We start from the raw sequence: 15,162 nt of genomic DNA, 5'->3' as shown, positions 1-15,162 counted from the left end.
CTCAGAACAATCCATTGTCTTTACCACAAACAAGAAGGAAAATCCATTTCCTCTTGCCGTATTGCCCTTCATTGCTGTGTTTTAAATTCTTGGTTTCCAAACCCAATTTCAGCTATTCTTAACTTGTCCATTTTCATATTGTCTTCCCAGCTCCCTGATGCCCCATCAGTGGTAGCAATAGCATGTACATGGCAATCAGGCCACTGGTACATTATCTACTGCATCACGCAACTCCACGGCAGGTGGTGAGATGGTAAGATGGGGCAGATTTTCAGAAAAAACCCTGGTATTCATATAGCAAATCATGGCAGAACTAAAAACCGAACATTTTTAATGTCTGACTAGTCCATTTCAGACTTATATTTTCTAAAGAACAGAGTTGCTGCAGATGCCTCTGTTTCTCCATCTCCCAGTCAAGATGCTATAAAAAGTCCTAAACTCTTCCTGAAAATGTAGGACCTTCTCAGTCTTCTAAGGGGCTACTGAATGAAAACCCCATTGGGGCTGCCACAGACCTCAGGGTGCTTAATACTAGCAGGAACTGAATGTGGATCCCTTTTAGAAAAAAACAAACCCCGAAATGTATCCCTGTTGCCACCAGGTGGTCTGCCTTCTGGCTGTTTTGTGACCCTGAATAGGAGCTGCTTCTAACCAGAGGGGAAGGGAGAAATTTGAGGAAAAATATTTTACAGACTCAAAATTCTTGTTTCTGCTGCAAGTTCAAGAGTGTTGTATTGCTTTTTTGGCAGTCACTGCCTCAGCAGTTATCATTAGTGTTACATCTTTCTTCTTGTGAAATCTCAGGGATGGCTTTATCTTATGTTTTCTGGAAAGAAAACCAGCTCTTTCTTCATTTGCTTCAGCACCACCAGCAAAACAATAGTTAATTACAGAAAGGAAACGGGGAGGAGCCCAAGCTGCACAGAGGAGCCACTGCAGCATGGAGCACCCATCCATCCTTAATGCGCAATAGAAATGCAGGTAATGTGCAAAACGAGCTACCCAGCGCCAGCAGTACCTGGAGCAGGCAGCTCATAAAATCCGCATACAGCCCTGAATGCCACGGAGAGGAACGCAAGTGTGGAAGAAAGCGTATGGTGCAGCTCCTAGACTGTCACCATCATACTGCTCAAAATCTTGAGCAGAATCTGTTTCTCCCTGATAACATTGTAGGTACAATTAGCAAACAGCTTTAGAAAGGGAAAGCAGAAGCTTGTTTCTTTTCTTTCTGCTAATCATGTAAAAGAGAAAATAAAATAAGAGTTGATCAGTGCCAACTCTTATCTATCTCCATTCAACTGATAGCACAATGAGTTTCAGTGAGATTTTCAGAAAAGTCCTCAAAAGGGCATTTAACATTGACCTGATTATTAAATATTTTGGGTCAGATCCTCTGTTCATGTAAGCAAGGTCCCAAGGACTTCACGGACCTGGCTTTGGTTTATTCCAGCTAAGAGCTGGTGTCTGTTCCCAGTGTGGCAGATGAGCAAGCAAAACTGACGCTCGGTGTGGGATTCCCCTGACCTAACAGCAGCACACAGAGATCTCCGATGGAGCTGGTTCCTCCTTTACAGACCGCTGTTCTATACAACAGAGGGGCAGCAGGCACAAGTCTCAGAGGACAACATCCATCTGATTTATTCTGGATTTGATCTCCACTGGCAACAGAGGCTGTGAGGGCTGCACAGCGACAGCAGTGGTTTGGTTCAGCCCAGCCCGGCACTTCTGAGGTGACCATCCCGACTTTCCCCACTTACCTCATTTTGATTCACACCATAGCACAGCGCTGGAGCACACAAACTGGATCTTTTCCAGATGAACTGAGCTGGCAGGTGCAGATGTAGATGTGGTGCACTACATCCCCACATCCAAGTCACCCCCTCCAAGATGTGTCTAGCACCAAAGGTCTCACGCTACAGCTCCACACCAGCTAGCCCACGCTAACTGCTAATGTCCACAACAGCCTTCTGGTACCTCCTGCAGGTGTAGCTATCTGCATTTAATCGAATGAATTCCACCTCAAGTTGTTTTGCACGAATAACATGGCAACAACCCAAGAATTCAGGTGTTGAAGGAGTAGGAACACTGTTCTCAGATAGTTTTCAGAGTAAAATTTTTTGTTCATTTTCTGGCAGAAAGAAGCCCGTAGCCAAGATCAAACACCAACAGCTGCTGGGATGCTCTCTTTTGGAGGAACCTGCAGCAAACCTCAGAAAACCATGAGCAGAGCAGGCTCGGCCACATCTGTCAGCCTCTTCCCAAGATACAGCAGTCTTCTATGACTGGCAGATCAGATGGGATGCTGATATAAGGACCTCTGAATCCCAGAAGGGATGAAGCCAGTCTGGACATCTCCAATGGGAACAAACCCGTGGCTAATCCCTCAAATTTACAGGCCATGACTCAAGCCCTTTGGTGTCATCAGGAACTTTCCCAGCGTGAGATACATCTGAGCAGATGTTGGTATCTATGCTGCAGGACCTGCAATCGGCGTGCTTGTACTGCCAGCAGGGAGAAACCAGCACACTTGAGGTGCAATTTACCTCGTGCTAAAGCCTATGTGTGAAACAGGAGAGGAGGATGATCCCCAGCAGAACTTTGCTCTGTCCATTGACAACGCAGGGAGACAGTGAGGTCTGGCTCTGACAGGAGTGCTTTGTAAGCACCTAGAGATAGGTGGGATGAACGTGACCCCCCATGACTGCGACAGGCTTCCGATAACCCCCTAACAATAATTATGGGTCAATAAATGACTATATTCTCAGCCTGCAGGGATGAGCCCTCACGGCTTTCCAGGCTGCTGAGCGATCATTTTGGCACACGCACATTTACAGCGACTCCTACAAGTCACCATTCCCTACCAATGACCACGTCACAACACAGGGACACTGTCCTGCCGCACACAAGTGACACAGACTGAATGTATTTTCTGCCCTCAGTAAGACAGTAAATACCTGTCAGTGTCGCTGGACTAGTCACCACTGTGCATAGATGCTATACCACATGTATTACCTATGTAACAGAGCCCGAGGATATATATCTAGCCATTGCTCAGGTCAAGCTGAGGAGAAAGCAGATAAAGAGCCATTCATTTAATGACCCTGAACTACCCATGGCAATCATGCTCCCAAGTTTGCGTTATTCTACCTTAAAAATAAAAAACACACTGCAACAGAAATGTATGTCCTTTATTAACAACTTTTCAAAATAAATCTGAAGAAAAAAAGTCTTTGGTGACACTATCTATAAAAACAACCTATCTTAGATGGTAAACCTATGATGTTATACAGGTTAATGAAGTAAACCAAATTATATGGCTTTTAAATTTCTCATTCTCTCTTTTTCTCTCACTCACACACTTGCTTTAGGTTTAATTGCACCATGTTGTCAATAGTCAAACAAAGAGGGAGAAACACTTTAAAAAAGATGTGGCAGCACTATGAAAACATTGGTAATGCATTAGAAAATTTTTCTCAAAAATGTACATTTTATACAAAATAAGATTGTATTTTTGTTTGCTTTTTTGCTTTACATTTGCCCACCTAAGAATTCCCATTTCAGGTTTCCATTCTCATCATCCAAACACTATACATATTTTCTCTCAAAATAAATATACAGAATTATGTACAAGGTTGCAAGGCCCGTTGGATCATCACTAATCCACTGTGAAATAGTCACTAAAAACATCATGGAAGAGTGGGAGGGAGCATCTCAAAGCATCTGATGAGTCCCATACCTCCCCCACCCCACCCCGCCCCCACAATTTAACTCCTCCTAATTTAACTCCCAACTTAAAAAACGTGTGTGAAGACAGTTAAAATGGTATAAAGGCCAGCTTGACTTAGTTTTAAACAAGGGTGAGATGTACAATATTTTGGAAGATGCAGTTTTATTTCCAGCAGACAACGGCTAAGACCCTGCGTGGGGCAGGTCCCTTCTTGGAAGACCAGAGGCCCATCCCCGTGGACTCCCGCTAAAGCCCAGGGAAATGGCTCTGTCAGGCTGACACCCTTGAAGGGCACATTTCTGCAACAGACAGCAGAGCCAGCCTGGAAAAAAAAAACAAAGGAGCAGACCACCAACCCACCCCTTGCTGCAAGAGGATGTTTAACTGGAGGAATTAATCAAGCTGTTGTCAATCAATACAGCGTTATGACAAACACTGAGTAGTCTAGTTTCAGTATGGGGGGAGTGAGAAAGAGGGGGACACAGCATTTTACACTGGGAATGTAACGATTTTAAAAAAAACCCTAGTCTATGTCTAGCTCTTTCATTGCTTCAGTGTCAAATGACGACTTCCATTCTCCAAATGACATCTTTTGGTAAATGAGCTTTTTTAAAAGGCGCTCATTGGTGAAAGATTAATTTCTTTGTCAAAGTTGGCTCTAAAAAATAAATTGCAATCTGAAATTGATCAACTCCATGATGTCTTCCAATGGAAAAGATCAAAGCGCTCAATAGCCATGCATTAGCACACCAGTGTGTTCACTATGGAGCTGTTAAAAAGCTTAAACATTCACATCTAGAAAAAGTTATGGTAACAATTAGTGTTTTCACAAAATAGGAAGAGGGCAAATAAAATCTTCTACAGGCCCAAGGGACTGCAAGGAGAGCCAGGCACTTTCTATCTTGGAAGTCTGCCCCTATTTTTGTGTCATGTTTTTCTCCTGAAACCCTCCTCCAGCAATAGATCTTATTCAAATTGTAACTGGGAAGGGTTTCTTTCCCTATTTTCCCCCCCCTTTAATAAATTCGATTAAAAATTCATCAGTTCTCCCAAACTCTAATCCCTACTTTTATTCTGTTTTAATGGCATGGATCTATTCACATTCATCCATCCATCTCACCCCTGATTAAATTAAGGTCAGTAACCTTTACAAAAGGCCACATGCGTAACACTCAGTCAAGTCATCAGGCATTCAAGTACCTGTAAAGTAAAGGCTAACATAGCCTGCTGTTAATGAAAAATAATAAAAAAAAATCAACCTACAAAAGGAGCAACAAGGAGTGAACCTTGTTTCAGCACCATCTGATTTAAGGAGGGGGGAGGGGAGAAAAAAAAAAAAAAGAAGAACCATTAACTCATACATAGGACACGACAAAAGGGTGATTTCATTCATTAAGGAAACAACACAGCTCTATCCAACAGGGATACACCCGGGAGGCTCGGAAGCATGCCTGCTGTCCTTAGGAGCACTGGCTGGTAACATCTGCATTGAGCGTAACACACCAAATGTCTAAGCTGGATCTGCATCCCGCTCTTCCCCTGGATCCCTGGCCGTGGACACGGAGACCGAGGGCCATTCTTGGGACTGGCTGCTAGGCACATTCTTTCCTAGAGAGACGGCTATGCCCCGGTAACTTGCTGCAAAGGGAAACGCTCCTACCTATCCACATCCCTTCTGGAGCTAAGCCTTTCATTGTTACTTGTTTAATTAGCGATCTGTAAACAGAAAGGGCCTCGAATCACATTGAGAGCGAGCTTCAGCACAGTCTCTTTCAGCCACCCCTAAAAGTGATGGCAACAGAATGTCAAACAGCTTAAAAGTTTGGCCTCGCTTGCTGTACTCCAAAAATGGTTAGCTACTCCCTATTTTACTAAAAACCCAACCCACGTGCCCCAAAATGGCATTAACTAAAATCTAAGCAGAATTTTAATTCTTGTTTTTGTAGGGTCCCCTCTTTCCCTCTCCCTGGCCCCTCTTCCTGGCTACGGACCATTAACTGCTTCCCAGAGCTGCAGATGCTCTTTGTGGACACATTCACACACATGCCTGCAAACCAGGACACGAGCAAAGTGTGAGCCCTGCCAACCTCATCCAGGGTTTCGACACATTGTCCAAAACCCGAGACCTAGGAGAAGGTCTATTCCAGTCCCTGAAAGAGCTGCCTGATCTCCCAGAGGCAAAAGTGGCACGAGAGCCCCTGAGGCATTCACTCTGAAAAATCAAACCACCAGACTTCACCTTCGCCTGCAGATCAGCAAGCGCAGACCCAAGAACACAAGGAAGTGAGGTTCAGGTTTTTATGGGATGTGGGGAGCTGAATTAGCAGCTCACCCTACAAAGGCAGGATCATATCCCGCTCCCCTTCCCTCCCTGGCCCTGCCTACCTACTCTTGCCTCTTTATACGTCTCTCCACATGCTGATTTAACTCTCTAAAATAGCATTTAAAAAATCCAATAAATCACCAGACACTCTTGTGCAATTTTAGAGCTGAACGGGCTCACAGAAGCATCTGGTGGGCACCAGCGTGGCAGAAGGTGACAGGCAAGGCTACGTGGCCAGGGGCTGGGAGACCAATGGGAGTGGAGGGAAAAGTGGCACCTCCTTCTCTCACCAACTCACTAGCTGCAGTCTCACACATGTTTTGGCAGATTCCTTTACAGATTTGGTTCAGATTTACAAGGGCGTGTAAATAGGGCAAGGGGTAATGGCTTTAAACTGAAAGAGCATCTATGTAGATTAGATGTAAGGAAGAAATTCTTCACTGTGAGAGTGGTGAGACACTGGTAGAGGTTGCCCAGAGAAGCTGTGGATGCCCCATCCCTGGCCGTGTTCAAGGCCAGGCTGGATGGGGCTTTGAGCAACCTGGTCTGGTGGGAGGTGTCCCTGCCCATGGCAGGGGGGTTGGAACTACATGAACTTTAAGGTCCCTTCCAACCCAAACCATTCTATGATTCCATGATTTTAACACAAAATGTCAGGAACCTGATGTTCCTGCCCTAACTCGCTGTGCTCTGTTCAAATATTGCAATACATACACAAAGCAAAGCATTCTTTGCAAGTCTTTACATGTCAGGTTGCACACAAACATTTAGCAATATGTACTTCGCACTTTTAAAGCAACTTTCCATTTAGGGATTCTGATCTTACCAGCATAAGAAATTATTTAGGCTTCACAGCATTCCCTCTACAACCAGTAACTATTACTTTTACAAATGAGGAAACTGAGGCATGCCTCAGTTGTGGGAGTTGCTTAAAGCTGCATAATAAATCAGTGCCTGAGCCTGAATTAAACTGGTGATAATGCTGGTCCACCCTTCCTAGCACTCCAGCTACTCTTCAAACCTGCTACCGGACCGCCTGTTTACAAAGGAATGAGGTATAGAAAGGCTTGCTGGTCTTCTGGGCATCGGCAGCAAACCCTCTCGCTGTGACCTTAACAGAGCTCTTGAGGGTGATGATTGTTACAGAGCACCCCAAATGCACCTCATCAAATGTGAGAGTTCAAAACAGTTTTAAAGTGCTTATTTTCTTAGCAAATTGGAACGGCATCTTCTGGCCCAAATCACTGCTTTTGTTTTCATTCTTCAATGTAAAGAAACACATAAATAAGCAAAGCACTACAGAGAAATAAACAACTTGAATATTTCAATTTAAAAATACTTCCATTTGAAATGCTAAAACCATTTTGGAGCAACACCAGTACTTCAGGGGAAGGTTTTTTTGTCCAAGTTATACTGCCTCAAGTATGCCTGGGAGCACCCACTGCCGCCAGTACCCGGTGTCTGACCACACACTTTACTTCAGGTGTCAGACCTCCAGGAGGGAATTTCTCCACCTATTTGCACTTCCAAAAAAAAAAAAAAAAAAAGAAAGAAAGAAAAGGAAAAAAAAAAGAGAAGCCCGTGCTTTGATTTCAAATAAACCAATTTGTTACAGGCCAAATTCCTGTGTTGCAAGCACTAACATGCTTTCTTTTTTTGCCAACACCCCTCCTGCCCTCAGGACAAAGTTGTTTCTAGAAATCTAGCTGCTGTGCGTGGCTAAGCAGCACCGCTGCCCCTGGGCAGCAGGGACTTACTCAGGCTTTGCTGGCCGTGCTGACTGCCCCTGTGGCGCTCACCCAGGGGCAGGGCCATTCGGGATGCACCTCTCCTACCAGAACACACAACTGGCACGGCATCCCTGCTGTGCATGGAGCCCTCCCTGTGCTCCACGTCACTGGTTTGCTCCTCTCTCCCTTCAAGGCAAGGCTGATGGCCTTTACAAATGGTTTCCCCAACAAGAAGGATCTACACTCCCGTCTGGCTTGTTGGGGGTTCTCCAGTTTTCCATTCGTCCCAAGGAGTTTTGCCACAGTGGCTGCTACTGGCGTGGGGAAAACAGGAAAAAAATATTAAAAAGTCAGCAGTAATTGAGAAACGTTAATACTTCGGTTCTGTCCTGTTTGTGCTCAGTTTGTTTCTGAACCTGCTGCATTTTCTCCCCATGAGATTCAAGTGTTTAACTTTGCATGGGAAAATGAATGAAAATTGCATTGACAATCAAATGCATGAAAGAAAGAAACGGCAGCTTTGAAATATTCACAACCAACACAATTTTGATTAAAGAAAGAACTCTGTTTTTAATAGGTTTTTTTTTTGATCATTAAAAAAGTTTAAACCTGCATAGCAATCATTTCAAAAATAATTATTTAATGTTCCATAATGAAACTGTACACGACCTAGTCTTGAGCGACAGAAGCCTGCCGGGTGGTGGGGCGCAGTCTGGGCCAGGGCAGCCCCGGCGCTGGGACGCTGCTCGCCGGGTCGGGCGCTTGCCGGTGGCGGCACAGTCTGGCTCCCCGTGCCGGTGGCCGCGCAGGGCCGGGGGCGGCTTGGCCCCCTGGGCAGCGCTCCTCAGAGTCGTTCAATGTCTCGGTACTTCTTCCTCAGGATGGAGACCTGGTCTTTAAAGAGGACAGGGTCGAGCCTCATCTGAGAGTGGATCAGCGGCATATAGCCAAACCAGCTGGCAAAAGTGTTCATGCAGCTCTGCCGCTGGGCGAAGTGGTCGGGGTCGGCCCAGCGCGAGGCCCGGGATGTCTGTGCGGAGAGGAGAGCAGAAATCAGACGTCAGTGTGGCACAGCAGAACGGCAGGACAGGGCCGGCGCCGCGGCTGGGCTGACGCCATGCTGCACAGCAGCCCCAGGGCTTGACAGCGGTGTGGCCCCCAGTAGCTGTGTGAGGGGTTTCAAACCCAGGGGAAGACGCCGGGCCCGCGGCAGGAGCTGGCGATGGCGAGCTGGCCACCCTGACTTTGCAAACAGTGCTGAGGGCAGTCTGGTGTGGTGACCCCGTGTGTGACCATAAGCCAGCCTGACCCTGAGCATGACACCTGTGAGCAGACCCCAAAAAGCTTCCCAGCAACTATTTCACCCCAGCTCACACTATTTTTTTTTTTCCTCCCCTGAAACCCTCAAGCTACTCCAGAGATAGAACAAATCCCTAAAAAAAGACCAGGAAAGACAAGGCCATGGCCTTCCCTTAGAGGTGCACATCCAAGCACGGGCCAGCTGCTGCCCATGGCCTTCAGCCATAGAAGGAAACCACGTTACAATTATTACAGTTTCACAGGTGAAAAATGCACTTTTGCAGTCCAGATCTGCAGAAATTTATACACAAGCAATTTCAGCTGGCTTGTAACTGAGCTCAGAAGTTCTTATGTGCTTGGCATTACTCATGCGTGTAGATGTCCTGCCGGGAAAAGCAGGGTGCTTCCAGGAATCCCATCAGCTGAGGCAAGTGCCTAAGACAATGCTGTCTTATGGATAGAGAAAATTAACGGAAGTTCCACATTAGATCACAATGCACGCTGACCCAAGGAAAAGACCATGGTCTTTGCATGCATACATGCAAAATACTGTGGCCCGATTTTCCAAAATTTTGGGCAGCTGTAATTTCTATGGAAGTCAGTATCTCTGGATAAGGCTCTAACAGCTCTGAATATATAATTACAAACTACCTTTATAAACATAATAAAACTATTCTTTAAGATAAAGTATGAATGCTGAGAACCTACAGGAATTTTTTGTGCCACTGCTCACGCAAATCTCTTCTTTCCTTATGTTTCCACTACACTTTAAAAACCAAATACAAATTCCTAAACTCCAAGTATGTTAATTAAAACATGAAGAAACTGATAAAGTCAGGGGCATGCCAAATGAATGTGGAATCAGACTTGATGTCTGTCCAAGGCCTGTCCAGTTTAGCTCAAGTGGTAGGTTATAATGTGCATTGATTACAGATCCTTGATTATTACTGAGCTGCTAAAGACCAAGCAAAAGCTTGTTGCTAGAGGATTATAGCAGACATTCTGACCATTAACAGTGAATTTCCATATGACTATTAATCTCTGTCACACACTGAGGTTATGTTAATTTTTTATTTGTCTTTCAAGGAATTATGAACATGGTCCATTACATTTCCCAAAGCTGCGGGAACAACTTGTCTTTTGAAGAGAGTTATAGTTCATGGCTGACTCTAGTCACCCGTGCTACAAGAAGAAAAATGAATGTTTAGACTTTGCCAAACAGCCAAAGCACAGCCCTGTGGAGAGGTGAAGTGCAAATTGGAAGCAATAGGTACTTTCTGGATGGCACCTTCTTGTCCCTGTGTCTTCTGGGTACCCAGATGAGTCAGAACTGCTGAATGCTACCCACACCTCAGGTGAAAGTGCAGTGGCGTACAGATAAAGGAGTCTACCAACTGGCATTGCCACTCCCCAGTCAAAGATCCAAGTGATGCTAATAGGAGAAAATGTGAGGGGAAAATAGAGGGCCCCTTCATTCTCCTGCCCCCTTGTAATCACGGCACTGTTTGTAGTGAGGATCACAGACACTGTGGCAGCACAGATGGGAGGTTATTTAGGACTTGCAGGTCTTGCAGGACTTGCTGTTCCTCCCATGGCTCTCTCACACAGGGCAGGAGGAAAAGTGCCCCCAGGCTACCATGTATCCCTGTTACTAGAAGGTATATCCATTTCTGCAATAACGAGTGCTTATCCAGTAGCTGGAAGGGGATCTAAGGCAAGTATTTCATGGCTGCTAGTGAGTGATGTCATCACTGTGGGACAAAATGTTCCTCACTGGGGAAAACGCTTGGACATCACAAATTACCTCTGTTGTGACAGTCCAATGTCAGTGCTCGAATCACACTATAGACTTCAAAATATCACAGGGATAGCCTGGTACATTATATTAATTAATAATAATTAAAAATAGAAAACCTTTCTAGAATTTACTTCTGTTTCTAGCATTCCACGACTAGGTCTTAGTTCTAGAATATTTAATTAGAAGACTAGAGTTTAACTGAAATTTGGTCACCACAATCATTAATTCCGTAAGTTTGGGATCACCGTGAGAGAAAACTAGGAAGAGAAGCTGTCATCCACAGTAAATGTTTGCCATTTCACCCTTTCCTTCATTAAAATAAGCATATCTAAATCTATTTACATTCCTGATAAACTAAAAACTGAAAAAAAAAAAAAAAGACAGACAGAAGTGTATCATTCTGTAAGCCTAACCTAGAAATAAAACTGCCATATTATCAGTACATCCAAACTGGTAAAACGTGCTGTGGATACATACCTGTCCCATCATGGTCTCCTTATACTGTTTTTTCTGTGTTACTTTGATTGGAGGCAATTTTGTCACAGCTGACACCAAAAAATTCATTAGAATGTCCTCACAATTAGCCAGTTGGTCCACCATATTCTTTAGGCTGGCAGGCAGGTAATGAGTGTACAGGTAGTGATAATATCTGGAAATCAACAGCAGCATTATTAATACAAGTCACTGGGCTTTCAGGGACTTCTGAGACTTCAGGAAATTTCTGCCTCAGCTGAGAAACAAGTTCTGTACTCAACTCTGGATATACCACTTCTTTTCTTTGGTCTCATCCTCCAAAAGGAAGGGAGAGCAAATGAGCATCTCATCAAGACAGTAAACAGCGCAAATGGAGAAACAAAACATACGTCTTTTTTGTAACTGCATTGAAAGAAATAATGCGGATCTAAGTATCAAGATAATGGAGTAGCAGGAAAGAGAGCACTACGCTGCTGTAATGTGATAGACAACACTGATGAATCCATCCTCCCCCTCTTCTTTCAAAACTGTTCAGCTGGAGAGAATTCTATTAAACTGGCCTACTCCTGTGCTTAGATTATCCTTACATATCCCTTTTTGGGGATGTGGATTAGATACTCCAGAATTTGCTGACCTTCTCCTAAGATCTAGAGAGGTCTTTGGTCTGCTGAAGTCCTAACAACAAGGGTTTTCTCCGACGTGCTGCAATATGTTGATCTGTGACATGTCCACTGTGCTACATTTCTAGAGTAGCAGGAAGACTGCAGTTTGCAGCTGTCAGCCAACACATACCCAGAGCTGGTCTGGAAGTAACCTCCTTTCTGCTATGCTACAGGCCATTCAGCCAAGCAGCTTAATGAATTCGGGAACTCTTTGAAGTGTGTAATTCCTGATGTTAAAAAGAGCAGTCCGACTGCCTCAAAATACAAGTGACTTCAAAGAGACCCAACAAGCGCAATAATGATTACCAGATCCCCAGAGCTAAACCAAGAACTTAAATTATTACCCCATAAAAATAAACCCATTTATTATCTTTCCATTTTTTCCCCTCCCCGGAAGAATGTTCTTCACACACACACCCCCACCCCCATTTACTATTTTGCTTCATACAGAAGGAGGACAACAGATGCTCTAGGTTCTTACTTGTGGTAAATAGCAGCTCCTGTCAATACCATGGAATAGTCATTAGTCCATTTGGAGGTATACCCCCACCTCTCCTTAGTGTTGTCCCAGAAGTGACTGCGAGCAGGGTACCCTACAATCCTCTCTGGAAAACTCTGCCAAACTGTAAAGGCAAAATCCACCTGCAGACAAAGGCACAGGCCAAATGAACACCGAAACTGTTTCAACAAATGTCAACAAAACAAAATATTACCTTGCCAGTAATTCGTAATTCAAAATCTTGGAACTGTTGCAAAACATTAATTCTATGTATTCATCAGTAAATTAAGCTGACTGCTTGACATTTTGCCCTATAATTATGCACATTTTAATGGTTCCTGTTAAAGGGAGTCTAGAGCATCACAGCATTACATTAACATTTTCAAGCTTGCCCTTTACATATCAGACCTCTTCCAGTTACAGAAAGAATGGGTGTAGGTGCACGTATTTATACTTAGATGCAACATAGAGTGGAAATAGCTTTGCAATAAACTGAAACGCTGGCACATCTTTGTGCATCTCACCTATGATTTCAGTACTCTTAAAACTTGGAAAATCAGGAGTCAAATGCCTGAAATTACAAGGGTGACTCAGCGAGATTAAAACAGGCAATCAGTGCAGAGTCCTTTTATATCTTCCATCCACTCTGTGCCTTTGAGGACCACGCAGGTCATATTTTTAAGACTGTCTATACATCCAAGAGGGTTAAACATATAGCTTAATAAAGAGGAAGGTAAGATTCCCATGTAGTTAAATGGCTTTAGGAGCCTATACTTTAAGAAAAAATGACTGATAGTGAATGAGCCACAAGAAGATGTCAAATGCTGCTGAGTGTTTTTTTATTTTACTGTCTTGCCATAACTATTTTAATAACTCAGATCTCTGAGAATTGAAAAGGTGACAGGACATTGCTTCCCCAGGATCCCACCAAATTCCTGGTGACACTAGTAAAGGGAAGATTGTGGTTGTCTGCAGAAGGCTTCTCAGCACTAGATTTGAAAGGAGTATGGTAAAAATATGTATGGAAAGATTTTTAGTGCTGTAAATTTCATTGGCAGTCCCTCCACTTCAACTTAGATTTTGGAGCTCAAGCTAGACCAACATTTTAGAAAGAGCTAAAGACAAGTGTAGTTGTCCTGGTCAGACCCAAAAAAAGGAGCACTTTGTTTCTGCACTACACACCAAGTTCCTTCCAGGACCAGAGGGACCTAAATATGTGTTCAAAAATGCTTGAAAAACCTTCCAAGCACCTACCCAAAGTCAAGGGTGTAGAGGTTAGATAAAGAATAGCTGCTCTGAGAACAGTCACATTTGGTGTGATTACTGTCAGACTTCTCGCATTTACAAGTGTTTTTATGAAACAGAAGAGTCGCACATGTACTGGAACACAAAGTTAGGGACTGGTTATTTTCTTTCAAGTTGTTTCAAGGAATCTGAGGCCAACTAGAAAGACAATATGCACAAGCCAGTTACCGTTGTGATAGTTCTGATCTCATCCAAATCAATACCACATGAAAGAACTAAAGGGTTTTTTCCCCCGTAAAGGCCTTTCCCATAAAACGTGACATCTGTTTTCTTTAGAGAAGTCTGAGAATCTCAAACTAAATAAATAATAAAGCAGCTGCACTCAGTGCCCTCACTTACGCTTTCAAGTATCTCCCCTTGCACCAGGGAGATACGCTAAAGCAACTACCCTAAAAGAAAACTCTCTTTATTACCCTCCCCCCCGCCCCTCCCCTGCCCCAGCCCTCATCCTGTATAAATTCCAGCAGCATTACCACTCAGCTGATCAGCAGGAAAAGCCAACCAGGCTGCCAGTCTCTTAAACCCCTGTATCACTTCTGACCCGAGCTGATTTCTAATTACTTCCCACGCAAACATCCCTCTGCGCATGTGAAACAGCTCCTCTCAAAAGAGCAATGATGTGCTGTTCTGTTGTGAACAGAAAATCTTTTACTACTTTAAGAGCCGGACAGTGCAGAGGATGTGCCTGGTGACTGCTCCTCTCAACAGGAACGTGATCGTGTTTGACCACATTTCTAAATTGCCTTTTCTGGGCCCTGAGGCTTTGCCACAACGACCACCCATGTGCAGCTAGTTTCAAGGGAAGCTTCACACCACACGCTCCATGTCAGTGTTTCAACACGCTGCTCCTTTGCGTAAGTTGTATGATGGGGGAAGTGAAGCAACAGAAAGGCCACAGTTCTTCACAGAGAGCCACCAAAGAGAGCTGCTGACTCTGGCACCCCAGCAGAGACATGCCGAAGCTGCGAGGCAGATGCTAGGAGGAGCTGGACAGCTGGTTCTCTCTGCAGCACTGGGGCCATGGGTCTCGTAGAGCTTATACCCACCACACAAACATGCAGTATCAGCTGCAAGCTGCTCACAGGAGGGAAGAAGCCAGAAAAAAATGTGTATGTTGTCTCACACAACAACAAATATTTGCATTTCAGAATCTTTGGGGTAAAACATGGCCAAGCTGAATGAGAAACACTTTATTTCATATGCGTTCCAGAGAAGCCTGAATGACTCCAAAGTTTGGATGATGACTAAATACCAGTCAAAACAAAACAAAGCCCCTAATCCTCATGGAATCCACAGGCTGGATTGCTGTAAATAGCACCTCAGTGCAATGAAGTCCCTGAGACAT

At 44.3% G+C, this 15,162-nt stretch overlaps 1 protein-coding gene across 2 annotated transcripts in view; it reads right to left on the bottom strand.

Moving 5' to 3' along the window:
* Positions 1 to 8,209: 8,209 nt before the first annotated feature.
* The window catches only part of EXT1 (exostosin glycosyltransferase 1), a 181,772-nt gene continuing 174,819 nt past the window's right edge, over positions 8,210 to 15,162 (bottom strand). The window contains exons 9-11 of one of the 2 annotated variants that reach the window (XM_037379986.1): positions 12,495 to 12,655; positions 11,355 to 11,526; positions 8,210 to 8,810 (exon numbers count right to left, since the gene is read on the bottom strand). In XM_037379986.1, the coding sequence (XP_037235883.1) occupies positions 8,625 to 8,810; positions 11,355 to 11,526; positions 12,495 to 12,655 (519 nt within the window). In that variant the 3' untranslated portion in view covers positions 8,210 to 8,624. The remainder of the gene's footprint in view (positions 8,811 to 11,354; positions 11,527 to 12,494; positions 12,656 to 15,162) is intronic. The other variant, XM_037379987.1, reaches the window with a different exon arrangement.

The sequence above is a fragment of the Falco rusticolus genome, chromosome 3 (assembly GCF_015220075.1).
Source record: "Falco rusticolus isolate bFalRus1 chromosome 3, bFalRus1.pri, whole genome shotgun sequence".
Taxonomy (NCBI): Eukaryota; Metazoa; Chordata; class Aves; order Falconiformes; family Falconidae; genus Falco; species Falco rusticolus.
Note: the sequence above shows the minus strand (reverse complement) of the source record. Positions and strands in the feature narration are given on the sequence as shown.